The 27,884-nt window shown below is 38.8% G+C and overlaps 1 protein-coding gene and 2 long non-coding RNA genes across 3 annotated transcripts in view; 1 reads left to right on the plus strand and 2 right to left on the minus strand.

The window, feature by feature from the left end:
• cep120 (centrosomal protein 120) overlaps positions 1-21,892 on the plus strand; it is a 32,052-nt gene extending 10,160 nt beyond the window's left edge. The window contains exons 11-20 of the mRNA XM_074639544.1: positions 84-245; positions 338-434; positions 676-849; positions 931-1,020; positions 1,139-1,231; positions 2,315-2,476; positions 2,559-2,681; positions 3,200-3,298; positions 18,834-18,979; positions 21,086-21,892. Coding sequence (XP_074495645.1) covers positions 84-245; positions 338-434; positions 676-849; positions 931-1,020; positions 1,139-1,231; positions 2,315-2,476; positions 2,559-2,681; positions 3,200-3,298; positions 18,834-18,979; positions 21,086-21,296 — 1,357 coding nt within the window. The 3' untranslated portion in view covers positions 21,297-21,892. The remainder of the gene's footprint in view (positions 1-83; positions 246-337; positions 435-675; positions 850-930; positions 1,021-1,138; positions 1,232-2,314; positions 2,477-2,558; positions 2,682-3,199; positions 3,299-18,833; positions 18,980-21,085) is intronic.
• LOC141770006 (uncharacterized) overlaps positions 1-27,884 on the minus strand; it is a 207,802-nt gene that overhangs the window by 13,221 nt on the left and 166,697 nt on the right. The window lies entirely within an intron of this gene.
• On the minus strand, positions 21,317-24,214 carry LOC141769986 (uncharacterized). The gene is made up of 2 exons (XR_012594365.1): positions 24,073-24,214; positions 21,317-21,480 (listed from the first exon to the last, which is right to left on the minus strand). It is a non-coding gene; the product is annotated as an uncharacterized LOC141769986 (long non-coding RNA).

A 27,884-nucleotide genomic window follows, 5' to 3' on the forward strand; every position in this document is an offset into this window, starting at 1 on the left:
GTGTTTAATCTCTGTGAACATTAATAACGGAGCTGTCGGAGGCCCTGCAGTGTTAATCTGTTGTATCTGTGTGTGTGTTGTAGAGTTCCTCTGGTGGTGGAGGTCTGGCACAGAGACGCCACCAGCAGAGACCAGCTGATAGGACGAGCCTCCGTCCAGCTGTCCCACCTGCTGAGATCATCGACGGGAGAGCAGAGCTGGAGACAGTCTCACCAGGACCGGATCCCCGTGGTCACAACACACCGGTAGGAAAACACAAACCCTGACGGAAGAAGAAGACTCTGATCTCATGATGGTGGTGTCTGTTAAACATCAGTGTTGTGTTTCCATCCTTCAGTCCCAGCGAGAAGGTGGCAGAGTTGAGCTACGTGGCAACGCTGGAGGACCTGGGGTTGGTTAAAGCCAGAGAGGTCATCGTGTCCGACTCTTCACAGGTGAGACAGATGTGAATTTGTGTGCACATGCATGAACTGGATTGGTTGAGATCAGACAGGCTGATACCTACAGAATTCAACAGCAGCATCTCTAGACTTTGTGTTAGAGATATGAAACTGAACGTCTTTATCTTTGTAAAGGTAGAATTTACGTTGTATTGGATGGTATTAGATATTACAGGAGTGAGTGGACAGATTTTGTGTTAACGTTTTACCGGTTTTAATCTTAATGTGTCATCAGAATGAACCTGCAGTCCCCACACAGCCGTCCTCCTCCCACCCTGCAGCACCCAGCCTGAACGTGGCCCCGCCGGGCCCCACGGCTCCGACGGCCCCCAGAGACACCCTGGAGTACCGCACGGCCCTGGAGCTGGAGCTGTGGAAGGAGGAGCAGGAGGATCTGTTCGATGATCAGGTAATAAACACAAAATGAACATTACCATATTATTCTTCTCAGTTTTGTTTGTTGTGTTTTTAAGAGTTCTGTTTGTTTCAGCTGAGGAAGAAGGAGCTGAGCCACATGCAGGCTCTGGCAGAGGAGTGGAGGAAGAGAGACCGAGAGAGGGAAGCTCTGGTCAAGAAGAAGGTGGAGAGTCCTCACCTACCTACACAAATACACACCATGCATGCTCACACATTACTGTATATACAGACTGGATTTAATAATAATGACTCTCTCTCTCTCTCTCTCTCTCTGCTGGCAGGAGGTGGAGTATAATGTGCTGGAGGAGCAGCTGCAGAAGACTCTGTCTGATCTGGAGAAAAGAGAGAAGCAGCTGGCTGAAGCCGAGCTGGAGGTCAGACTCACCTCTGACACTTTAATACACACTGTTTATAGATTAATGACTGAGCTTATTGTACAGAGTGTATGTTTAGTGTTGAGATGGACTACTTATTCTAACTTGTAGGAAGTTTTTAAAAAACGTTTTTAGAAGTCGGTTGAATTTAATGGGAGTTGTGACACTGAACTGTTTTACACCATGAATGAATGTTTCCTCCACACTTCTCAAAGTCACAGAGAATGTGACATCTACAGTCGTGGAGGATTTAAAACAATTAAATAAGATTGCAGGGTTCAAGGGTTCTGTAGGCTCATCGACGATCTATAGCAAAAACAAAACGTGATCGTGACATCTCTAAAAGTTTTATTTGCTCCCTTTTTAAACTGATACGATCCGAACCGTGAGTTTTGTGATCCGTTGCACCTGTAATTGAAATGCTCGCTTGCGCTTCAGAAGTAAAAAAATTAATTAATAAAAGATAGATGTATTAATATCCCAAATGTGTTGGCGTTTAGCCTTTCAAAACCAACAGTTTCACTGTGGTCAGAAAACTGTTTGCTCTCCTGCTCGCTGCCCACAAAGGGAGGTTTGCACTGACGAGTTCTATTCATTAAAATACAGTTGATTTAATATAAAAATACTAACTCATTTAATCCCATGAATTTTTAGCGTGATGACGTAATAAAATATGATAAGAGACATTTGAAGCCTCATTCGAAAACCTCATAGAAGCTTTGAATGTAAAAAAAAAAGACATTTGGTACAGCCATACTTGTTTGATCCGACAATCAATTCAAAACTCAAAGATATTTGGTAAGAAAAGCAGCAACATCCTCAGATCAGATATTAGCAGCTTGAACTAGTGAATGTTTAGTATTATGGCTTGAAAAATGACTTCAGTTTTTCACTTTTTATGACATTTTGAATCTCTTGTGTAAAAGAGGGTTCTGACAATATATATATATATATATATATATATATATATATATATATATATATATATATATATATAGAGAGAGAGAGATATTAGAACAATATTATCAAAGTATTACTCATTTTTTCTGTGTTTGAAGCGTGTGACTCTGTTTGTATGTTCAGACTCAGCGGCTGCAGAGGGAGCTGAGAGCTGAACACGATCTGACCCAGAGGGAGCTGATGGAGGGCAGCAGGAGGCTGCAGCAGGACTGTGACCACCGGGTGGCGCTGGACAGAGACAAAGTCCGACTGATGGAGGAGGATAGAGCCCGGCTGCTGCAGCAGGTAGAGTTAGAGAGATAGAGAAGGAGAATACTACTAAGAGTGAGTTACATAAAAGCAATAACTTTGTGTTGGTGTTGTCCAGATCACAGACGGAGAGTCTCGGTACAAACAGCTGGAGAAAGAGTTCCAGCTCTACAGAGAACAGCAGAACGTCAGACCTGAGTTCAGACTGCAGTCAGAGATCAACCTGCTCACTCTAGAGAAGGTAATCTACTACATTTCCTCATCATTACTACCAAGATGATTAGTACTTATTATGTCAGAGTTACTGCTACGGAGAAACTACTGAAGGACGTATTTAAATAGGAACTTGTCCCTCACATGGAGGCAGACAAATCAGACAAACGAAAAACCCAAGTGACGAAAGTTTGAAATTCTTTGCAGCTTTACAGATTACAGAGGTGGACTCAGATATTTTACTGAAGCAACAGTAGCAACATTACAGTGTATAAATACTCTGTTACAAGTAAAAGACAAGTATTAGTATCAAAATATACTTAAAGTAAAAGTACTCATTATGCAGAATGATATCAGGGCTGTCAAAGTTAACGCGATAATAGCGCATTAACGCACATTTTCTTTTAACACCACTAATTTCTTTGACGCATTAACGCAACTTGTCATGAAGGAGGTTAAATAACGCTCCAAACTTAAATGTCAAAAATGAATGTCCAGAGGTTTCAGATGTGTGTGACTGATGTTTTTTGCTCTGTGATTATTAAGGTGGAGCTGGAGAGGAAGCTGGAGTCCACCACCAAGTCCAAGCTGCACTACAAGCAGCAGTGGGGACGCGCCTTAAAAGAGCTGGCCAGATTCAAACAGGTACTGATCATCTAGATCGCTGCTTCATTCAGAGAGTTCACTTTTTAAAGACCTAAGATCTGTTTTACATCTTATCACAAATAAAAGGAACTTAGAAAGATTATCATGGCAGAACATTTTCTTTTCACCTTCTCTTAAGTCATAAAATTTAGATCAGACTTAGAAAATGGATCACCAGAAAATCTCTCTGGCCTTTCAGGGCTTCCGTAAAAGCCTCTTTGAGGGGCGCCAAAAATGTCTCTATGCAAGGAATCCTGTGATTATTATCCCGATTAATCTATTTGTAGTTTGGTCTATAAAATATCGAAAAACGGTTTAAAAGAATTTCCATTAGAATTGTTGACGTCGTCTTAGCAACGGTCCAAAAACCCCAAGATATTCAGCTTTTAATCAGAAAACAAAGAAAAGCAGCAAATCCTCAGATCATCACAATAGTTGACTGTCGATCGATGACGTCAGAACAGATAAAATACCACATCAAAATAAAAGCAGTTCAGTTTTTCTCACCAACAGACTGTAGAAGTTTGGGACCCTGAGGTCTCAGATGTCGAAGTGTCCTTGAACGCACCAGCAGATGAAGTTTAACTTGTGGAAAGTGAATAACCACGAGACAGAAACGAGAAAATCCTTCTTAAAAACTGAAGAAAAAAGTTAAACACGAGACGCAGTGTAAAGCCGCGCCCGCCGAGGCCTCGCCGTCCGTCCTGACAGCGCTCATATTTCACAGCAGATAATAGTAGTTTTTCTGTGTTGGGACGTCTGGCGGCTTCAAAACGCTGCAGGTTTTTAATCTGCTGCTGGAGACGAGCTGACAGTGTTAGGACATTTAACAGCTCTGTTTAAAGACACAGAGCGAGCGGAGGAAACTGAGCTCAGCACGGCCGCCATCCGTCAGCCGCCATCACGCCAAATACACCAGTCTAGAATGCATGTGGTCGATGTGCGTTAAAGGCCAGAGAGGCCGTTCAGACTTTAATCAAAAGTTCATTTAGCTGATAAAAAGCATCAATGTAACAAAGTAAAAGTCCTGCACTCAAAGTACATTAACATCAGCAGCAGAATAATCTAAAGCATCAAAAGTCAAAGTGCTCGTTGTTAAGAGTTGAGTCAGATTATGTGTCAAACTCTGTAATGGAGACACCGTTTCTGAAAAACCTCAAACCTCATATCTTTGACTGAACTGAACTGACATTTATTTTGTACTTATCAACCAACATCAGACCAGAGAAATATGAGGACTTGAGGAGTAATCCAACCTCAAAGAAGTATTTTAACCGTCGTGCAGAGGCACTGCGTTTGATTTGTCCTCCGATCGAATGGGTTTCATCTTGTTAACACCGTGGTGACACGGTCGGGTTTGATTGTTGCTGCAGTGCTGTTGTCAACCTGAGTGTGGAGTGTGTGTAAAGGAACAGAACGTGTGTGTGTCAGAATCCGTTCATTTCCTAACGAGGCTTTTATTGTGAAACATTTGCAGGATCGTGATGTGGAAAATTGAGTTGCACGGTTCGGTACTTCAAATGTAGCTGCTGCCATGTTGTGGCACTTATATGTTTCTACAAAATACAGTTTGGATGGGACATGTTTTTTTTGGAAGGCGGTTGCCAACACGAAACTCATCTCCTCCCTAGTCCGCCTTTACAGCCTCGCTGTGTTTATACCATGGAGGTATAAAGAGAACTGGATCCAGCGGTGGAGTCGGGGCCCCGTTCACTCCTATGAGAGTTGCTCAGTGACGCATGAAGACTAAATGGCTCGACTTCCGTCTGGAAAAGTACCCGGATCTTGGCGGAGTAGCGTCCGCTCGGTCACATGACTCGGTCACATGACTCGGTCACGGGGTTCTAACGTCACGCCGTCATCACGGCTTGCGCTCCAGCCTCGGTCTGGGTCTCACTCACATGAACAGAGGAAGGGAAATAACTCTGGATTCAGCTATTAGTGCATTTTACAACTTTAAAACCTAATGATTTAAATAAGGACTATTAGAGTGTTCGTACTGGGGAGTTTATTCACCTAAAAAAAAAGATCCGCTGAGTTACAGACGTCTCTTTCCCAATGTAATTCTAGATGGGAAAAAGTCTTTTTGGACCCAACGGCATCACATGACGGACACGGAAGTTGTAGTACCGCCGTTTGACCACTACGAAAGCTCTTCCTGGGGGGCTTGGTTTATACTCACGCTCTTGCAAACTATTCTACAGTAACTCACACTTTGTAACTTGTAGATTTACGCTAGATGTTGTGCTGAGAAAAAAGGCTTTTGTAGAAACGAGCAAAATCAAATTCCAAGTTGTAAGCTTAGCGGTGGTGACGTTAAAGTCATGTGACCATGGTGTAGTTTGTTTATAGCGTTATAACGTTAGCTTTTTACTTCTGGTGACTGCATTTATACTTCAAAACTCATAAAAGTGGTGTTCATTAGTGGAGATTATCTTACTGAACCTAACCTGTCAGTATCATAAACGTTTGTTTGCCAGAGAGTTTATCTTCTGCAATAATCCAAAACCCAATGGAGCAATCCCATTGGCTGTTAGTGGAGGGAACCACGGAGATGATCACTTCCTGTTTGGCCTTCAACAATACTTCATCTCTGTAGTGTTGTCACGATACTGGAATTACCAACTTCAGTAGAATACCTTGAAAAATATTGATATTCTATACCATTTTTGATACTACAAGGAAAAATGTACATAAGATTAAAGGCATAAAATGTTTTATTATTAGTATGTTTGTGTGTCAACTAGCTGTTGGAGAGAAGAGAGAGCAGAAAGCTCAGCTGGTACCCGTCTATCGATACCGCGAAAAAATAGTATTGAAACCATTTTGAATGTTCCGTATTGATATGTATTGATACTTACTGTACGTATATATCACTCGTTGACACTCCGCTGATCAGGTTAAAAGCCTTTCATCACCTGTGACCCCTTCACAATAAAAGCATCCCGTCGTCTGCTTCGCCAGTGGGAAGCTTTTAATGTGAAGCAGCGACAGCAGGAGAGGTTCAGGTTGCTTTAGCAGTAACTTAACACCGTGCGTGTGTGTGTGTGTGTGCGTGTGCGTGTGCGTGTGTGTTGAACTGATGGCTCTCACACATTTCATTGTCTACTTCACCTCAGCTAAATATTTGGCTCTGGTGTAAAAACACACCTCTCTCTTTTTTTCTTTCTCGCTCACTCTTTCCTTTCCTTTTCTTTTCCCTTCTCTCTCTCACACACACACACACACACACACACGCACACACACACACACACACACACACTCACACACACACTCACACACACTCACACAGGCAGCACTAAGTGGGGCTTTAGACTAATGTAAACACACACAGACCTTATCTGACAAACTAATAACTGTTACTGACGTTAACCAGCTGGAAAACTGGACCCACATTTTTCCTCTCTTTTCTTTCTGCATCAATCTCTCCTCCTCTCTCTCTCTCTGTTTTTCTCCCCCATCTCTCCCTCCAGTCTCCTCTATCTCCCTCTTTTCTCTCCGTCTCTCCTTCTCTTCCTCCGTCACTCTTTATTGCTCTCAACCACTATTTTTCCTTCCTCTTCATCGTCTTCTCTCTCTTATTTCTCTTTCTTTCTTCACCTACTTCTTTTAATGTCAGTTTCTGTCTACTCTTTACGTCTCCTTTTTCTTTTATTTCCAAAGTTATAATAGTTTTTGATTTTTAAATTACAATCAGAATGAAGAATACTTTATTGATCCCCGGGAGGAAACTGGGGCGTTACAGTTGCTCCTGTATAGACATAAGAAATGTAAGAAAATAGAAATAAAGGAGTATGTAACATATAAATGATGTACATAATGCTACACTGTAAACAAAATATACAGTATATAAAGATAAGAAAAATAAGAAAATGAGAATATCAAAAATATGAAATATGTACAAATATTTGATATATAAAGTTTTTATTTTATTTTATTTTTTACTTCAATTTTAGTTTAGTTAGTTTTCAGGGTGCTTTTTAGTTTTTATTAGGGCTGTCAATCAATTAAAATATTTAATCCCGATTAATCACATGATTGTCCATAGTTTGTTTTTTTCAATACTATATTTATTGTTTTTTTGTTCATTTTGAAACAACATAACAAACATTCACAAACGTCCCCAATAATAACATTCTCGGTACAAAGAAACTTAACAAACCTAATATTAATATAAAATAAGCCAGTATAGATACAGGAAGAACATATTATATACAAAAAATAGATAAATAAATACAAAGAATATACACAAGTAAAAACATAAAATTTAAAAAATTTAAATAAAATTAAGAAAATTAAAAAAAATCTGTTTATATATACATGATTGATTTTTATCTGTTCAAAATGTACCTTAAAGGGAGATTTGTCAAGTATTTAATGCCTTATCACGCACATGCTGTCTCCTTTTTTTAGGTCGTAATATATATAGCTAAAAAAATAAACTGAAATTAATTTTTATTTTATTTCATTTTTGTTTGTTTTTAAGGCAATATTGTCTCAGTTTAATTTTTTTTTTAAATGATAGTTTTTATTTAGTTTCAGTTAAATATTTTTCACAGCCTATTTTCATTTGTTTATTTTATTTTTTCCACCTCACGTTTCTTTCCCTTCATACCTCTCTTGACCTTCCTCCTTTTTGTCGTTTGTTTTTAGTCTTTCTCTCCTCCTGTCTTTTCCTCTCTTTTCTTTTTGCATCAATCCATCTTTCTGTTTTGTTTGCCCATTGATTCTCTCTCTTCTTTCTCCTTTCTTCTGTCTTTCTCTCAAATTTATTTTCTTTTTTTACTTACTTTCCCCCCTCTCTTTGTCTCTTATCCTTTTATTCACCTTTTTTCCACTTGTTGCCTCCTTTCTCTCTTTCTTTTCTATTTTTCATTTGTTTGTTTGCTCCTCCTGTCTTTTCCTTTCTTTTTTTGCATCAATCCCTCTCCCTCTTTCTGTTTCTTCGTTCTCCTCTCCTCTGTCTTTCTCTCTCATTTCCCTCTCTTCCTTTCTTTTTTACCTACTTTTTCCTCCTCTCTCTTATCCCTTTATTCTCCCTTTTGTCCACTCTTTACCTCTCCCTTCCCTTTCTTTCTCATATTTTTCTATTTTTGTCTCATTCCTTTACATGTTTTCTCTTCCTCTCTCTCACCTCTCATTCCTTGATCCCTCTCTTCTTCTTTTCTCCACTTCACTACTACTTCATTTCTTTCCCTTCATACCTCTCTTGTCCTTCCTCCTTTTCGTCGTTTGTTTTTCGTCTTTCTCTCCTCCTCCTGTCTTTTCCTTTCTTTTCCTTTTACTCTCTCTCTCTCTCTGTCCGTCTCCCCCCTCCTCCATCCCTCCTTCCTCCCGTCTCTAAGTGCCACATCATTGTAAAGAAAACACGGTGTGATTTATGCCGCTCTAAGGGGGTTCGGCGCTGAGTGTCACCCCCCGCCTATTAATCATCCCCGGGATTGCGTTGAGCAATAAGCTAGCCAGGCGCTAACTATTCAGATGTCACACTCTCGCTTTTTATAAAATATCAGGCCCGTGTTTACACGACCATCCGTCTTTGGCGCTCGGAGGGTTTTTAAAGCCGGGGCTCTTGTTTGGTTTTTCTCGGCCTCTCCTCGCCTATTTATTCTCTCCTCTCAGCGCCTCGCATGGCGTGCTGTTTAGATCAAGTCGGATCATAAAAATTCTTGTGTGGAGGAATAATGTGCTTTTCAACCCAGGAGGTGTAGCGGCGAGAATGAATGTCCAGACAGCTCTGAGGTATTAGATCAGAGAGTTAGCCTCGCTCTTTTTTTAAATTCAAAATATTGGGACAAGGAGCTTAAGTTGGTCTTTTCAAAGCAAAAATATTGGGACAAAGAGATTAAAGTTCTGAGTCGAGAAGCTAAATTTGGTGTTTTTACAGCCCACGTTGAAGGTCAGGACACTAAATTTGGCTTATTAAGAGCTGGTGTGTCGGGAGAGACGACTAAACTTGGTCATTTTTATAGGCTGTAACAAAAGACAAATATTTCTATCTTTTAAATCCAACAGTAACATGAGCCGCCAGAACAAAAGTCCAGTTTACCAAACCAGAAACCTGCAAGACAGTCTGCTGAACTGAAGCAGCAGTCCGCCTCACAGCTGTCAGATACTGTCGGTAATAATGTCAGGAATAATAAGCACATTTGTACTTAATGATGTTTGATAAATGAGATCCAGAGAGAACTTCAAGTTTTCATCTGTTTAAAGCCTCAGTGATGAAGTGATGAACTGAAGTTGGTCTTTCTGGGGCTTTGATCATGTTTTTCTTTAAAACTCAGGGACACAGAAGATAGACTCTTTTCAAATTCTTTGCAAACCAACTGCAAAAACAGACTTTGAAGAAATGAACTTTAGTTTGGACACCACGTAGCTTACCTTCCTTTGCTAAGTGGCCTTACGATACACTCGATCCAATTCAGTAGGGTTCTGAATTGAGTTTTTATCCCCTTAACCTTCACCTAACCGTCACCAGAAACCAAACCCAAACGGGCATATTGGTACCCCTACCAATTTAAATGTTTCCTATCAACCTATACAAGGCGTCCTGATAAAGACCTCTTGTTGTTTTCTCGATATAATAAAGATGAATTGGTTTAATCAGTTTATAAAATTGTAGAATATTGTGAAAAATGTCTTTTACAATTTCCCAGAGTCCATCGTGACGTCTGTTCTTCTCTGATCGACACGCCTTTACTTTCATAAACAACTAAGAAAACAGACAAACGTTCACAATTACAGATGGTTTGGTATTTATACTTAAAAATGACTGAAAGAAAATCAAAATTGTTGATGATTAATCATCTAATTATTTCTGCTCTAAAGAAGTAAATGTGCCTAAATAAATACAGTCGAAAAGTTGGGATGCCGGATATTATTTATTAAATATTTACTGGACATTATTTAGACATTTTCTGCATGTTTTTGTTGGGAAGTGGTTTTGAAACATTGTAAAGACAAAATATGTTTTATTACATGTTTAATAATCTTGGTAGAGGAAGAATGGAGTAAAAACACACCGAGAAGCTGTGCAGTTTGTGAGGAAGAATTAGTGTGATACAGATTATTTTAAATCTGGAGATAAAGAGCATCGGATCTAAAATATCCAATGGTAGCAACGGTTTCCTTAGTTTCATATGATATCAGTATCTTCACTCTAACTTTAAAACTGAACCTGCTACAACCTAAAAAAAAAACGCAATTTGTGTTAATGCGTTAAAGAAATTAGTGGCGTTAAACGAACACGTTATTATTGCATTAACTTTGACAGCAATATTTAGTTTTAGTTTTTTTGTAAGGGCCAGGTGAAGTATGCAGCTATGTAGGAATAGCCATAAAGTTTAATATTAAATTTTTTGCAAGCAATTGTCTTTTTTTTTAACGTAATATATTATTAAAAAAAAACTAATACTTAATAAATTAGAAATTATTTCACGTTCAATATTTATTTTATTTTTATTTGTTTTTAACCAGGCAATATTGTTTCAGTTTAGTTTTTGTTTAAAGGATATAGTTTTTGTTAATAAAATATTATTATTATTATTATTATTATAACTACAAATATTTTTCATTGCCTATTTTCGTTTGAGTTTTGGTTTACTATAATAACTCTTTCTTTCTCATATTTTCTATTTTTATAGACCTTTTTCGCTCTCTTCTTCTTTTTTTTCCACCTCACACTTCATTTCTTTCTCTTCATACCTCCCTTGTCTTTCCTCCTCCTTTGTCGTTGTCGTGTGTTTTTAGTCTCCTTCTATTTTTTCCTCTTTTCTTTTTCCATTAATTCTTCTCCCTCTTTCTGTTTTTCTACCTTCCTTTACTCCCCCATCTCTCCCTTCAGCCACTTCTCCTGACTCCCTTTCTCTCTCTCTCTCTCTCTCCCTCTCTCTCTCTCTCCTCTTTCTCCTTTCTTCTGTCTGTCTCTCATATTTCCTTTCTTTTTTTGTCTCTTATCCCTGTATTCACCTTTTTTTGTCCACTTTGTTTTGTTCACACAAAAGTCTGATTTAACGAGGACATATTTCATCAATCGAAAAGGTTCATTTATTGTCATTGTAAAACACAGAGTTTCACAATAAAATGCAGTTGTAGTCTCTTTATGCTACAGAAGAGAAACAGTGGTGCATTCCTGTTGTATATTGTTTAAAATGTGCATCAGGAGGAATGTAAACAGCACAAACACTCTGCCGACATCTTAACATTAATAATTCATCATCAGGGGAAAAGTCTGAGCCGACTCTGTGACACATGTCAGAAACATTTCAGTATAAAGTGAAAGTATTGAGGCCCTGCTGATGTTTGGATATTTTGGTTTCAGTCAGTCAAAGTCTCCGTGGCCGTCCAGACTAAAAGTGTCCTCTCATGAGTCTGTTTGTATAAAGCTGTCTGTCAAACAGCGGATGCAACGCGTCGTCTGAGGGACTTTCAGTATTACTGGTCTCAGTGGAGACCGTCTGATGGTTCCCACTGGGCATCGTGTTCCAGACGGGGAAGGTCGGAGACGTTTTTCTGGATTTCATGGAATATTAACATGAATATTACTTTTTAGACACACAAGCATTAGATGGGAAAAACCCAGACTACAGAAACAACAACAACAACCAACCAGATTCCAATGATTCTCCAAACTCTCTTTAACTACACAGACTGGTCGTAAATCGTTCGCTTCAGCCTGATGAACGCCATCTGTTCATGAGGAGGTGTGTGTTCATGAGATACGATCATTAGCATAATCAATCGATTAAAATAGTTAATCACGATTAATCGCACTTTTTTTTATCTGTTCTAAATGTTCCTTAAAGGGAGATTTGTCAAATATTTACTCCTTATCAACATGGGAGTGGACAAATATGCTGCTTTATTTAAATGTATGTATATATTTATTATTGTAAATCAATTAACAACACAAAACAATGACAGATATTGATCCAGAAACCCTCACAGGTACTGCATTTAGAATAAAACAATATGCTCCAATCATGACATGGCAAACTGCAGCCCAACAGGCAACAACAGCTGTCAGTGTGTCAGTGTGCTGACTTGACTATGACTTACCCCAAACTGCATGTGATTATCATAAAGTGGGCATGTCTGTAAAGGGGAGACTCGTGGGTACCCATAGAACCCATTTACATTCACACATCTGGAGGTCAGAGGTCAAGGGACCCCTTTGAAAATCGCCGTGACAGTTTTTCCTCGCCAAAATGTAGCGTAAGTTTGGAGCGTTAGTTAACCTCCTTCATGACAAGCTAGTATCACATGGTTGGTACCGATGGATTCATCAGGTTTTATAGTTTACTATGATACCAGTAGCTTTAAAACTGAGCCAGCTACAACCTCTGAATGATTGATTGCATTAATGCATTATAGAAATTAGTGGCGTTAAATCGAATAACTTTGACAGCCCTAATTAATTCATAATTAAAATGTCAGAAAAAAAATATCTGAAAAATGTCAGAAAAAAAATATCTGAAAATTGTCAGAAAAAAAATATCTGAAAAATGTCCGGAAAAAAAATCAGAAAAATAAGATCTGAAAAATGTCGGGGGGAAAAAAATCTGAAAAATGTCCGGAAAAAAAGTCTGGAAAAAAAATCTGAAAAATGTCCGAAAAAAAAGTCTGAAAAAAAATGTCAGAAAAAGAAGATCTGAAAAATGTCAGAAAAAAAAGTCTGAAAAAAAAGATCTGAAAAATGTCCGGAAAAAAAATCTGAAAAAAAGATCTGAAAAATGTCCGGAAAAAAAATCTGGAAAATGTCCGAAAAAAAAGTCTGAAAAATGTCTGAAAAATGTCCGGAAAAAAATCTGAAAAAAAATGTCTGAAAAAAAAGTCTGTAAAAAAAGATCTGCAAAAAAGTCTGAAAAAAAGTCTGAAAAAAAAATCTGAAAAATGTCCGAAAAAAAAGTCTGAAAAAAAATGTCAGAAAAAGAAGATCTGAAAAATGTCAGAAAAAAAATGTCTGAAAAAAAAGTCTGTAAAAAAAGATCTGCAAAAAAGTCTGAAAAAAAATTCTCAAAAAAAAGATCTGTGGTTTTAATCTTCATATTAAAGTGTGGTTTGGAGCCGACCAGCTTCTATCTCACACTAACAGACCGCATTCTTAAACTCTGCTCCTGTGTCTCTTATCTCGGACTTATCGCTCTAACAACCCGACAGAGCAGCCTGAAAACACTGATCTGAACCCTTCAAACATTCACAGATATAATGCTGCTGCACAGTTATTTAACCCTGTGTGGGGCAGATGTCATCTTCTGGGTTAGTTAGAGCATTAAGTAGACTACTGATGTGGTGCCAACGGTTTATTTTTCACTTCAATCTGTTGATCCTGTTGATGGATTCATTAGAAGTTTTGTGGCGTTGTATAGAGCTGAAACCATCAGTCAATTAATCAATTAGTTGGTCGACAGAAACATAACTGGCATTATTATGATTTTTCAAGCAAAGTTCCAAACCGTCTGTTGTTCCAGCTTCGTATTTGTGAGGATTTGCTTCTTTTCTTTCTCCCGTTTGAGGGTTAATATGAATATCAAAACAAAATATTTGACGATTTCTAGGGATGCACCGATTTATAGGTCGAACATCGGTATCGGCTGATTTTCATCTTGTTGACTGCCATCAGCAAATGATGAATAAGATGACATTCACCGATGTTTGTGTGTTGTGTTCATTTTGTGCCGGCTAAATGATGTGTTGTTAGCTGCCGAGTTAATTACATTTAATTTAGGTTTCACAAAATGTTTTAGTTGGGCTATAGAAGTACTAAAAAAAAGTTGAATTAAATTCTTGTTTGTCGGTGACTTTTCAAAACGTAACGAGAAAGGTAACAACTGTCTGTGATGTTACCCGAGAGCAACTTGTCCCAGAGTTGCTGTTTAATCAGTCTATCGTGACTCTAGATTATGACCTGATTACACCCTCTATCAACACAGGCCAGCTGGAACGCTCATTGTGCCGTAGAGTCAGCAAAAATGCCAACAATACATCGGAAAACAGCGATAGGATCGACTCAATACGCTGCACAGTCGCAGTCATAGGTCCTTTATTTCTTTCTATATAAGACATTCACAGAAAGGACGTTTTATTTTCTCTCAGCACTTAAAGTACAGTTTATTATACACAACTGTTATCTTGTAAAAAAAAAAAAAAAAATTGTGTGTGTGTGTTTCATGTCATTATTTTATGTCTGACAATAAGTCAAAACAGCATTTCGGAACTCTGTCCTCGTGCTGATTGGCCGATTAGGAACTGTTTTGAACTGATTAGAGGCGGGGAATATTAACAACCTGCCGACTGACTTTTTATTGTGTTTATAAAAATAGTCAGCAGTGCAAAAAGGTTGGGAACTCCTGGTTGAGTCAAGTCTTAAATGTGAGGATTTGCTGCTTTTCTTTCTTTGATATGATTGTAATCTGAGCTTTGGGTTTTGGACTGTTGGTCGGACGACATGAGACAATTTAAGGCGTTCTTTTAGGCTGTGCAACATTTCTATTTACATTTTTCACTGTTTTCACGAAAGAAATATTCATTCATTGTCATTAAATCAGTCCCGGGTAACAGCAGCTTTTACGTCCTTTTCCCTTCCTTTGAAGTGATATTAATATTGACTTGAGTCCTGAACATCAGAGAAGGAAAACTCCCCCTGAACCCCCTCAGGTGTGGAGCCACCTCAGCTTCAATCCGTCAGCTCTTTACACTAAACAGACATTTCATATTCATCCATATTTTTCTGTGATTTCAGCTGTTTTTGCAAAAACTCATTTGTCTCTAATGCGTCCCAGTCGTCCCCCCTTCGTGTTTTATCCATCACATCCCCCCCCCACCAAAAACAAAACTCTCATACAGCAGCAGCGGTGGTGAAAAACTCCCCCTGAACTCCCACAGGTGGAGAGAGCTGCTCAGAAAACTACATCTGAGCTGAGAAAAGTGTGTCCACATGTGTTTGTGTGAGACGTCCTCCCCCAGCTGCTCGGGACTGTTGACCTCTGAAAGTGGAGGCGAGTAATGGAGGGGAGACGGAGGGAGAGAGTCTGGGGGAGGAGAAGTCATTCTCTGGTCATCCATCCCAAAAATCATCCCCCCCCCACCCGACTGTCTGAAACCTCGATCCGGCTCTCCAGGACGTCCTCTCTGAGCTCTCCGTCCCTCTGAGCCTCACAGCTTGTCTACACTTTAACATCAGTTGGCCTGTTTGAACTAGACGCCTTCTTCTTCTTCTGCCGCCGCCTCAAGCTGCGTGACACACATATCGTGTTTCTGGCGTTCGTCTTCTTCATTTATTTTTTTCTGCTTTTTAAAAGATAATTAAGCAAGCACATAAATAATGGTGGGTTTATTGTAATGTTCTTCAGCTCCGTCTTCATCATGACCCACGTTCATGTCAACTTAAAGGTGCTGACTGGGAGCATTCCTATTGACTCTGCCCGGCTCTCAACATGGCGGCGGCTCGCAGCAAACAGCGCTAACAGTATAAACAACAGCAATAGTTTTACAATGTTAAACCACGGACAAAACAGTCCATTTCATAAACTGCAGCTGAAACGGAGATCAGTAACGTTACTGCAGCAGCGCTGGCTGGTGGCACTGAAAGAGTCCTCCTACAGGCACAGCTGAGTCCAGCTATAGCTGACTGTCTCCTCATCTCCCGTCCTCTCCCCTCTCTGATCACCTGTCTCTCCTCCTCTGCTGTCTCATTCAGACCGTTCAAAGACCGGGTCGCTGGGAAAATAAACGCCCAAAGCACTACTTTATTCTGAAGACCACGTTATAGCGTTTGTTTACGTAACTAACTACCGGCTAAACATTACCATCCCAAAACTACTGTTTTGACTACTCGAAAAACACCAGACTTTCACCAGGAGACCGGTGTTCAAGTCCCGTGTGAAACCACAAGTCGAAGTTGGTTTATTTGTCACATAACTTCTGTACTTCAGTTACAGCACTTCTGGAGTTGTTTTAACCCTAATTGCGATCCTTCTGAAACCGTGAAACGTGAGTAGTTTTGTTGCCTAAACCTAACCAAGTCAATCTTTTCTTAAACCTAACTAAGTAGTTTGTTGCCTAAACCTAACCAAGTCAATCATTTCCTAAACCAGAGTAGTTTTGTTACCTAAACCTAACCAAGTCAATCTTTTCCTAAACCTAACTAAGTATTTTGTTGCCTAAACCTAACAAAGTCAATCTTTTCTTAAACCTAACTAAGTAGTTTGTTGCCTAAACCTAACCAAGTCAATCATTTCCTAAACCAGAGTAGTTTTGTTGCCTAAACCTAACCAAGTCAATCTTTTCCTAAACCTAACTAAGTATTTTGTTGCCTAAACCTAACCAAGTCAATCTATTCTTAAACCTAACTAAGTAGTTTTGTTGCCTAAACCTAACCAAGTCAATCTATTCTTAAACCTAACTAAGTATTTTGTTGCCTAAACCTAACCAAGTTGATCATTTCCTAAATCTGAGTAGTTTTATTTTGAAAAGACTGGAGTGGAAATTAACAGGTGTGTCACGTCTTGCTGGACATTCGTAGGAAAATACACTAAAAGTACGTTGTTGAAAGTCGTGCTGAGCGTCACAAATAAAAAATAAAAAAAGGTAAATTCATGTCTATGAACTTGAATCAAATAGATTACATTTGGTGCGGTGAGACTGTGTAGTAGATTCTGTGTAGTAGATTCTGTACGGAGCTCGTCCTCCGCTGTAGCTGCTGGAGATTCATGACGTAATAACTGTAAAGTATCTGCTTCACCGTCCGGAGTTTTAGTAGCTTTTCTCCTTCACCCCCTTCCTCCTCCTCCTCCTCCTCCTCCTCTCCCCCCCGCCGAGGCCTCGGTATCACCTCGTCCTCTAATTGTTTCAGGACTCGGCCTCAGATTGTCCTTGGCAGCGGGCACTAGAGAAAATGTTTAGCATGTTTGTTTTTCTAGTAATTAGCCTTAAAGCGGCCCGTAATACAGACTGCTAATGGTCCACAGAGAGCTGAGCCTGAGTCAACACACCGCCACCGCCCGCGTGTGCGTGTGTGTGTGTGTGTGTGTGTGTGTGTGTGTGTGTGTGTGTGTGTGTGTGTGTGTGTGTGTGTGTGTGTGTGAATGATGTGTGTGTGTGTGTGTGTGTGTGTGTGTGTGTGTGTGAATGATGTGTGTGTGTGTGTGTGTGTGTGTGTGTGTGTGTGTGTGTGTGTGTGTGTGTGTGTGTGTGTGTGAATGATGTGTTCATGAGAGATTGTGTGTGTTTTTTTTTCCTGTTACGAGGTGAGGTGATCAGGCGTGTGAAAAGTGGTCGGGCAGTAATGTGAAATGTTAGTTTTCCCATCCAGAATCAGCCGGCTGGTCGTTCTGCTCTGTATCACCAAAACACACAGACAGATTCCAGCTTCTCAAATCACCTCCAGGCTGCTGTTCTCCGTGTTCTCCATGTTTCCTCTGCCCTTGTTAGCAGAGCGGCTGAACACCGGTCCATGAGAAGATATTTAAGCATGATGCATGCAAACATTTGAGCCTGTTTCTCAGCAGGTTGTTGGATGTAAACGTTAAAACGCTTTTGATTTACAATCAAATCTCTGACACCATATTAGTGTTTTCTGTTTCCTTGATTTATTAACGTCAGCTGTGCGCCAGCAGACGCAGCCCAGATTGGTATTACGGGTCATTTTCTGGAGTCCGGAGCAGCAGCTGAGAGAAATACGACTTTTTTTCGACGTTTTTATGAAGTTGTCTTTCTTTCTGTTTCTCACCGCGTGTTTGTGTGAATTCTTCCAGCATTTTTTCTCACAGGGAGGTTTTTATGAAAATGTGAAACCAGACAAATTTATCACCAAACTGTGTGATTAAGAAAAACACTTCCCTGGCATCTAAAAGGCACACGTTTCAGCACCGGGGTCAGAGGGTTATTATGAAATGTTCTCAGTTCAGATCTGAGCTGTAGACCGGAGCAGGACGTCAACACTCACGTTGTGAAAGATGTTTGAAATCAGTGACCACGTTTACACGCACACAATATTCAGCTTTCTGTCCTTATTCAGAAAAAGACAGAATTCCTACTAAGCTGTTTACATGACTAATTAATATTAATATTCCTGTTTACATGCAGCCGTGCATACTCCGGTTAACACAGCCTCCCTCTTTCATTCCTTCCACCACCTTCTTGAAAAGGTTGCCGTTGTGATATTTGGGCGTATCCAAAAACCTGCTGATCTCCAAATCTTTCATAATGTTTAAACGTAGCTGTGTTTCTCCTTCTGACCAGACATGTGGGATTTTCTTTTGGGCATGCATCTCTGCAAACTGTCGGCAAAGAATGCTCCTAAAACCTGAATAATATCAGCATATCACACGTCTTAATCTGAAACGGCTCCATTCAGTATGAGGCCTAATTCAGAATCCTAGTGGAATATTAGTGTGCATGTAAACAGTCAGTTTGATGGTCTTGAACTGTGAGGAGTCTTGATCATTAGAAACAAACCAATACTAATCTGTGCAGCTGTTTTACATGGAATGAAAGTTGAGTATTCACATCTTTTTATTTTTGTGTGTGTTTGCAGCGGGAGCAGGAGAACGCCATGACGCGTCTGAAGAAGCAGCAGGCGGAGCTGGAGGCCATGAGGCTGCGTTACCTAGCAACGGAACAGAAAGAGGCGGTCCACCAGGACAGACAGGAGCTGGACGACATCAGGAACGAACTCAACAGGTCAGTTCATCATGGGAATGATCATGGCTGAGTGCTCGTCCCGTGTTCTAGAGTACCGTCTAGACCTACTTTATATGAAAAGCGTCTCGAGATAACTTCTGTTATGATTTGACGCCATATAAACATCAATGTAATTGAGTTGGTGTTGCTGCTTGTGGAACCGCTCATCCAAACAACTTCACACTCAACACGGCGCTTCCTTCGGTCCTGAGCGACATCCTGTCATGGCATACTGTAGTCCCGCACACATCCAAGTCACAAGCACCCACGGTCAGAAACACCGGTGAAATACACTCTGGTTCACGGTAAAATACACACCAGGGGCAGACTTTACCGTTAAGCCGAGGAGGCAACTGCCTGGGGGCCCCGACTTTAAGGGCCCATAGTTAATCGCAAGTTAATCATGCATTTTTTATCTGTTCAAAATGAACCTTAAAGGGAGATTAGTCAAGTATTTAATCCTCTTAACATGGGAGTGGACAAATATGCTGCTTTATGCAAATGTATGTATATATTTATTATTGTAAATCAATTAACACAAAACATTGACAGATATTGTCCGAAAATGTGACGCCAACACTAATTGTTAACTGTTGTGGCTAGCCCCGTTCCGTGAGCAGCATTAGCAAGTGTATATCAACTATATCATTTAATTATATATTGTTCTTTATGATTTGGTTGTTGAGGTTGTAGTGTTTGTTGTACATTATTAGGTAGAGAAGAGGCAGCCCATTCATTGTTAATCCTAAACACCAAAGCTTGTTTGTTGACAGTCCGTTACCCCGAAAAAAAATGCCCATATTTCCAAGGCCCAGAGAATACAGTCTCCCCGTACAACAAACAGAAGCACATGGCTGATTATTACACAGAATGACGGCAATCAGTTGGAACAAAGGATTTAATTGGCCAAACATACATTTCCGTAAGCGGAAATCTGCTGAAGTCAGGTTAAGGCTGGGCAATACATCGATTTTTATTGATGTTGTGATACGAGACTAGATATTGTCTTAGCTTTTTGATGTTGTGTTATCGTAATATGGCATAAGTCTTTTCCTGGTTTTAAAAGCTGTATTACGGTAAATTGATGTCATTTTCTGAACTTTCCCAGACTGTTTCAGTATTTGCCTCTACCCACTTTATATCCACATTACTGATGATTATTAATCAAAAATCTCATTGTGTAAATATTTTGTGGTAGCACCAATAGTCAACCCAAAAATATTGTCGAGGTATTTGATTTTCTCCCTATCGCCCAGCCCTAGTCGAAGTCCGTCCACATTTTTTTTTTCCCGCACGGATGTTCCACAGGGATTTATTTATTTTTATTTAATGTGCAAGCATTCATACGAATCCACAAAATCAGGTTTTATAAATTTCCGTGTGAATTTTTCAGACAAAAATCTGTGCTTGGTGTGAAACGGCTTTCACTCACGAGGGAAAAAACACACCCAGGTCGCGTCTTACTCACGGTCACATCGGTGAAATACACTCTGCTTCCAGCTGGCTATCCGCTGAGTCTGCTCGTGTTGACGGGGAAGTGAAGAACAGTTTGGTTGTAAAGTGAACGGCCCTTCCCCCGCTGCTGCACAGAGCGCTGCCTGCCTGTTTATTCAAAGCTTGTTAATATTAAACGTGTCCAAATTGTGCCACATTGGACAGTCTATAGACACTTCATGTCCTTGGGTCCCCAGTAGGACACCTACCGAGTGAGCAGTCTATCAGATGAGCGTTCTCCTGATATGTGAATAACACACAGACGGACAGATTCTTTGCTTTATAGTTAGATGCGTAATCATTTAGGTGATCTGGAGACATGTCAGTGAGGTTTAAAGTTCTTTATTGTCATAAAAAGTATGACAGTGAAGCAGTCGCTCTCTCCAACAAAGCTCATACATATGTGCATTTTTTATTACTTATTAGAATATAAAACATATAATAGTGCAGCTGCTAAAATATATATAAATATAAAATAAAAAGCTGTGGTAGTCAAGTTAATATATATAGTGTGATGTGAACAGTAATTAATCAGGTGGAATCAGTGTAGTAGAACATGCATGTACAGTACGAGTAAGTAAAACTTTTTTTTTAATATATTTTCTTTGACAGATTAAAGCAGCAGGACGAGCGGTTAGGCCCCGCCTCCTCCCTGAGTGGCCCCGCCCCCGCTCAGAACGAGAGCGCCGACGATCACCTGAGCCGCCTGCTGGAGGAGAGAGACACTCTGCTGAGGACCGGCGTCTACACCCACGAAGACCGGATCATCGCCGAGCTCAACAGACAGATACAGGACGCCATGAGGGACAGAGGGAATCTCTGACGGGGCGGGGTTGGTGGGGGTCACACCTGAGACAAAAAGGTCACTTTTAACGTTGCCTTAAATGCCAAACACAACAAGTACTTAAAGGGACAGTCAGTTTGTTACTTACAGCAGATGGCTCGGCAGCAAAGCACCGATGTGGACGGGGACATCAGCAGTGACATGGAACGTAAGAAAGACTCACCTAAAAGAACAATATCAGTTTGAGTGTACGCTACATCTAGAATATAGCAGACTGTTCCTTTAAATATGATTGTTTGAGCATCAGAGGGTTGAAATCGTAGCATTATTGAACTTGTGAAGTTATAGGAGAATGATGAGTTAACGTACAGTCTGTTCTGATGAGGTTTTTATCTGACAGCAGGCGGCGCTGCAGCCTCAGAAACAAACGCTCCTCTGACCTGCAGCTGACACATTTATTTATTTTTTACCGTCTGTTTGTCTGCAATAAATTATTTTTGGATATAATCAGCTTTGTAAATGTGCATTTGTTATTTTCTAATGAAGATTTTTAATATATTTCTGCTTAATTAAAGAGCAGATAGCCTCTGGAGAGATGTTTACACCGTTAGAACAAATAAAGGTACTTTAAAGACATTTTTCATCTTTTGGTGTGTTTACCTGTTTACCTTAATTAGTTTAGTATTTTCAGTTCATTTCTAACAAACAGCTGATTTTTTACTTATTTAAATGAAAACACAAAAGCTGAATTTGTAAATCCTGATGACATCTGTTTCTCATTTAAATAGTTTTATTCTGTTTGTGTATGAATGTAAACGTGACCCCTCCTCCTCTGATTAGTTGAGGCTGTTTAAAACTTACCTGTTTAATTTATAGCATTCATCAAATTTGTCTGTAACTTTACAAAGTAAAGTTCGAAAAATTTAATGAAAAAAAGTCATATTATAAAAAATAGTTTTGGCGAAAAAAAAGCCATTTTTTTATACTATGACTTTTATGAAATGTTTCAACAAACTATACAATGACTTTTTGCATGACATTTTTCGACATACTATGACTTTTTTTCGGCAAAACTTTCTAAGTACTATACTATGACTTTTTTCGAAAAACAAATGTCGACATACTACACTATGACTCTTCTTCATGACATTTTTCGACATAATATACTATGACTTTTTTCCGCAAAAAATAAGACATAATATACGATGACTTTTTTTTCATGACATTTTTCGTCATACTATTTTTTTCGCCAAAACTTTCGACATACTATACTATGACTTTCTTTATGAAATTTTTCAACAAACTATACTATGACTTTTTTCATGAAATTTTTAGACATATTACTATGAATTTTTTGCAAAAGATTTCGACATAATATACTATGACTTTTTATTATATTTTTCAATAAACTATACAATGACGTTTTCATGACATTTTTCGACATACTATACTATGACTTTTTCTTCGCAAAAAATGGCGACATACTATACTATGACTTTTTTTATGAAATTTTTCAACAAACTACATAATGACTTTTCGGCAAAAAATTCGACATACTATACGATGACTTTTTTCCGCAAAAAAATAAGACGTACTATACTATGACTATTTTTATGACATTTTTCAACAAACTACAATGACGTTTTTTTCATGAAAAATTTTCGACATACAATACCATGAGTTTTTTCAACAAATTATATAATGATGTTTTTTTCGCAAAAAATTTCGACATAATATACAATGACTTTTTGCATGAAATTTTTCCACATACTAGACTATGACTCTTCTTCATGACATTTTTCGACATAATATACTATGACTTTTTTCCGCAAAAAATAAGACATAATATACTATAACTTTTTTCCGCAAAAAAATAGGACATAATATACGATGACTTTTTTTTCATGACATTTTTCGTCATACTATACTATGATTTTTTTTCGCCAAAACTTTCGACATACTATGCTATGAATGTTTTTATTACATTTTTCAATAAACTATACAATGACGTTTTCATGACATTTTTCGACATACTATACTATTACTTTTTCTTCGCAAAAAATGGCGACATACTATACTATGACTTTTTTTAATGAAATTTTTCAACAAACTATACTATGAAAATTTTTTCATGAAATTTTTCGACATACTATGCGATGACTTTTTTTATGAAATTTTTCAACAAACTACATAATGACGTTTTTTTCGTGAAATTTTGGGACATACTATACTATGACTTTTTTTTCGGCAAAGAATTCGACATACTATACTGTGACTATTTTTATGAAATTTTTCAACAAACTATACAATGACGTTTTTTTCCTGAAAATTTTTTGACATACTATTATGACTATTTTTTCGCAAAAAATTACGACATAATATGCAATGACTTTTTTCATCAAATTTTTCGATATACTATACGATGACTTTTTTCTCAAAAAATTTCGTCATACTATACTATGATTTTTTTTCGCCAAAACTTTCGACATACTATACTATGACTTTATTCATGAAATTTTTCGACAAACTATACAATGATGTTGTTTTCATGAAATTTTTCGAAAACATTTCGACATACTATATGATTTTTTTTCGCAAAAAAAGTTGAAATACTATACTATGAGTTTTTTTGCAAAAAAATTCAACATAGGAAAGTGCCTGGTTATCCCGCCGAACATGGGTAAACCATGTACATACATTTTGAAAGTTAACTTGATTGATTTACATTTTCTACAGATAACATCACTGCTGTTATACCCTGTGAGAACTGTCTGCTGTTCACACGCTCCAACAGAGAAGTTACTAAGTTACTAACCTCATGGAAGATATCCACAGGCTCTCTGCCGACCGGCAGTCCAGTTCCATCGACATGGCAGCCGTACGGGCCAGGAAGATTTCAGCTATCAACTCCGTCATCGTGGATATCAGTGGGATTCAACATGTTCTCGCTCGACCCACCAACCCACATGGAACCTGGTCGAACACATGGAACCTGGTCGAACACATGGAACCTGGTCGAACACATGGAACCTGGTCGAACACATGGAACCTGGTCGAACACATGGAACCTGGTCGAACGTGTAAAACACAATAATATTACTTTTTTTATTACATTTTTTATGGCATACTATACTATGACTTTTTAATCTTTTGACATAATATACTATGACTTTTTAATCTTTTGACATAATATACTATGACTTTTTAATCTTTTGACATAATATACTATGACTTTTTTCATCATTTTTTTCGACATACGATGACTTTTTATGACATACTATACTATAACTTTTTTAAATTATTTTAATACATTCTATACTATGACCTTTCTTTTTTTAACTTTTTTATGACATACTATACTGACTTTTTTTGATTTTTTATGACATACAATACTATGACTTTTCTTTTATTACTCTTTTAAGACATACTATACTTTGAATTTTTTTATGAAAAGCTATACTATACTATACTTTTTATGACATAGGCTACTAAATTAAGGCTTTTCTTGAGACATTATGGCATTTTTTCGACATACTATATTACTTTTTTATTTTTTTTTAAACTTTTGAGACATACTATACTACGACTTTTTTATGACTTGCTATACTATGACTTTCTGTCCACTAAAAGCTGTCTCATAAATTGACATTTTTATATTATATTAAATTTGTTATGAATATTTTAGTTTTACACCACATTTTTATGCCAAACTAGCTCCAGGTCGTTTTACCTTCATGTTTTAACTCTGTAACTAACTTTAACTTAGACAGACACTTTACTAACCCCAGGGCAGACATCTGCTGCTGAAGGAGGACACTAGATGTCCATTTGCATCGATGACTGTCTGCACCTCAGTTCACCTGAGAGCGCGAGGATCACACGTGTTGACAGACAAACAATCCTGTCTGTCTCCTCCATGTTCAAACCACGTGTGATCCCATCAGCTGACAGGAAATGACGTCATCAAAACAACACACTTGGACAGTTCATCCAAAACAAAAAAAACGTATAAATTATTAAATAATATTATAATATGATGTATGTAACATGAACACAAACCAGCTGGCATTAGATACTATGACTTTTTTTATTACATTTTTCAACATACTATATAATGACGTTTTTTTCATGAAATTTTTCGATATACTATATTGTGACTTTTTTTGAAAAACATTTCGACATACTATACTATGACTATTTTTGACTATGACATGTATATGAAATTATTTTGTCTTCTTTTTGTCTTTCCGGTGTTTGTTTTTTTTGACAACATCCGAACAGTTTTCTAGCAAAATGTTTCAATGTAGAAAGAGCTGAATGTTTGCAGTAAATAAAATATTATTTAAAATAAATAAAAATAACTACATTTAAAATTAAATTATATCATGAAATAAAAGTCAATAAGCCACATTATGAAATGAGTGAAGTGAAGCTGTGAATGTGAAGTGGGAACAGAAGCAGCTGGAGGTCGACTGCAGACAGACGACGCGTGTTATCACATGTAGAACAACATTAACAGACGTGTTGGGCCTTCAGAGCTGACGGGGAGGAGGGGGATGAGGAGGAGGAGGAGGAAGAAGAGGAGGAGGAGGAGGAAGAAGAGGAGGAGGAGGAGGAAGAAGAGGAGGAGGAGGAGGAGGAAGAGGAGGAAGGAAAAGGAGGTGGAGGAAGAGGAGGAGGAGGAGGAGGAGGAAGAGGAGGTGGAGGAGGAAGAGGAGGAAGGAAAAGGAGGAGGAGGAAGAGGAGGTGGAGGAGGAAGAGGAGGAGGAGGAGGAGGAAGAGGAGGAGGAAGAGGAGGAGGAGGAAGAGGAGGAGGAAGATAACAAGAGAGGAGAAGCAAAGGAAAGAGCAACAGAAGAAAAGTTGATGTTTACACTGAAATATCTTATCAACTGAGTGTTTTTATCTGAAGTTCCATACACATACAGTTTATTCACGAAAAAGGTTTAATCAAATCAAAGTGAATTGACGAAACAATCTCACCTCAACGTCCATTTAGCAGCAGCTCTGGTGCTTTTGATCATATCACATGATCTTCTTCCTCAGTTGTTGTGGAACTGCAGACATTAACACATACTGTACACCACCTCTGCAAACACACACACACACACACACAGACACACACACACACAGACACACACACACCTCAGGCTGTGAGCTGCAGCTTGTTTGACACACCCAACGTATCCTCACACAACGGTTCGTATGATGTCTTACGAAATGTTATTCATTTTTCCAACAACACGTGTCAATTCCCGCTCGTTACATGCGTACAGTCTTTTCAAAATAAACTTCTGTCTCCACAGGAAACTACTTAGGTTTAGGAAAAGATGGTGGTTTTGGTTAAAATAACTACGGAAGCGGTTTAACTTAAGAACAGAAGTTACGTGACAAATAAATCAACGTTGACTTCTGGTTTCACACGGAACACGAACACCAGTCAAGTCTGTTTTTTTGGACCCACCCGTCCACCTCGACCTCCTCCTCACTCTTTAATTTGGTTCAGAATTACGTGGAATACATCCACTGGGCAACTCCGGGCTCTGAGAAGTGAAGCCAACGCTGAAGGGTCTTAAACCTGCATTCTCTCTAACAGCCAGCAGGGGGCGACTCCTCTGGTTGCTAAAAGAAGTCTGATTGTATAGAAGTCTATGAGAAAATGAGCCTACTTCTCACCTGATTTATTACCTCAGTAAACATTGTAAACATGAGTTTATGGTCTCAATCGTTAGTTTCAAGTCTTCTTCAATACAGCATGATGTTCATTTAGTAAATGATGGTCCCATTTAGAGTCAGATAGACCATAAAGCAGGGGATGCTTTAGGGCGGGGCTACCTTGTGATTGACAGGTCACTACCACGGCGTTGTCCGGTCTGCGCGTTGTCCGTGTTTTCATGTTACAACTTTAACCCTTTCACCATGTGTTTTCACTTCATCAAAGTTAATTATAACATTTTGGTCGCCTAAAATCGTCTTATTCAGCGTACTGTTGTACTTAGCTCCACCCTCTGGTGTCACTTCTGGTTGCAAAAAAACAAGATGTATCCCACTATTCCACCGGTGTCTTCCGGCAACACGTCACCTCGCCAGATTTCACAACGTGACTTCTCCTTGAGCGAGACTCTTTCCATGATGTTGTCAGACATTTATAATAACAGTCAGAGCCTGTCGTGACAAAACAAGCACTTTGAGTGGACGTAAATGACGCTGCCAGCTTGCCCCAATAGCACCATATTCTACATATTCTACAGTCTATTCTCAATACTGGACCACTTATTGATTGTTCCTGTTAGTCAGTTACACTCAAAAACATGAGAACATAGGGTCCAGGTTAAAGTTATCCTTTAACCCACATATCAACCATCACATCTCATCCATCATCAGACCGACTGTAACAACATGAGAACATCACAGACATGTTTTAACTTCACATTAACAGACAGATTTTCTCACAGTGAAACTTTCCCACTTTTCTCCTCCAACATGTTTCCAATTAAAAGTTAAAAAACCCTCCAGAGCTTCACGTCTGATTGGTTCTGAAAGAGCGACCTCTCGTCTGCTTAATATTTCACCCCCGACAGGAAACATCCCTCAAAAGGAAAACCATTAAACGCTCTCACACACAGA

This window comes from Sebastes fasciatus, chromosome 6, assembly GCF_043250625.1.
Source record: "Sebastes fasciatus isolate fSebFas1 chromosome 6, fSebFas1.pri, whole genome shotgun sequence".
Taxonomy (NCBI): Eukaryota; Metazoa; Chordata; class Actinopteri; order Perciformes; family Sebastidae; genus Sebastes; species Sebastes fasciatus.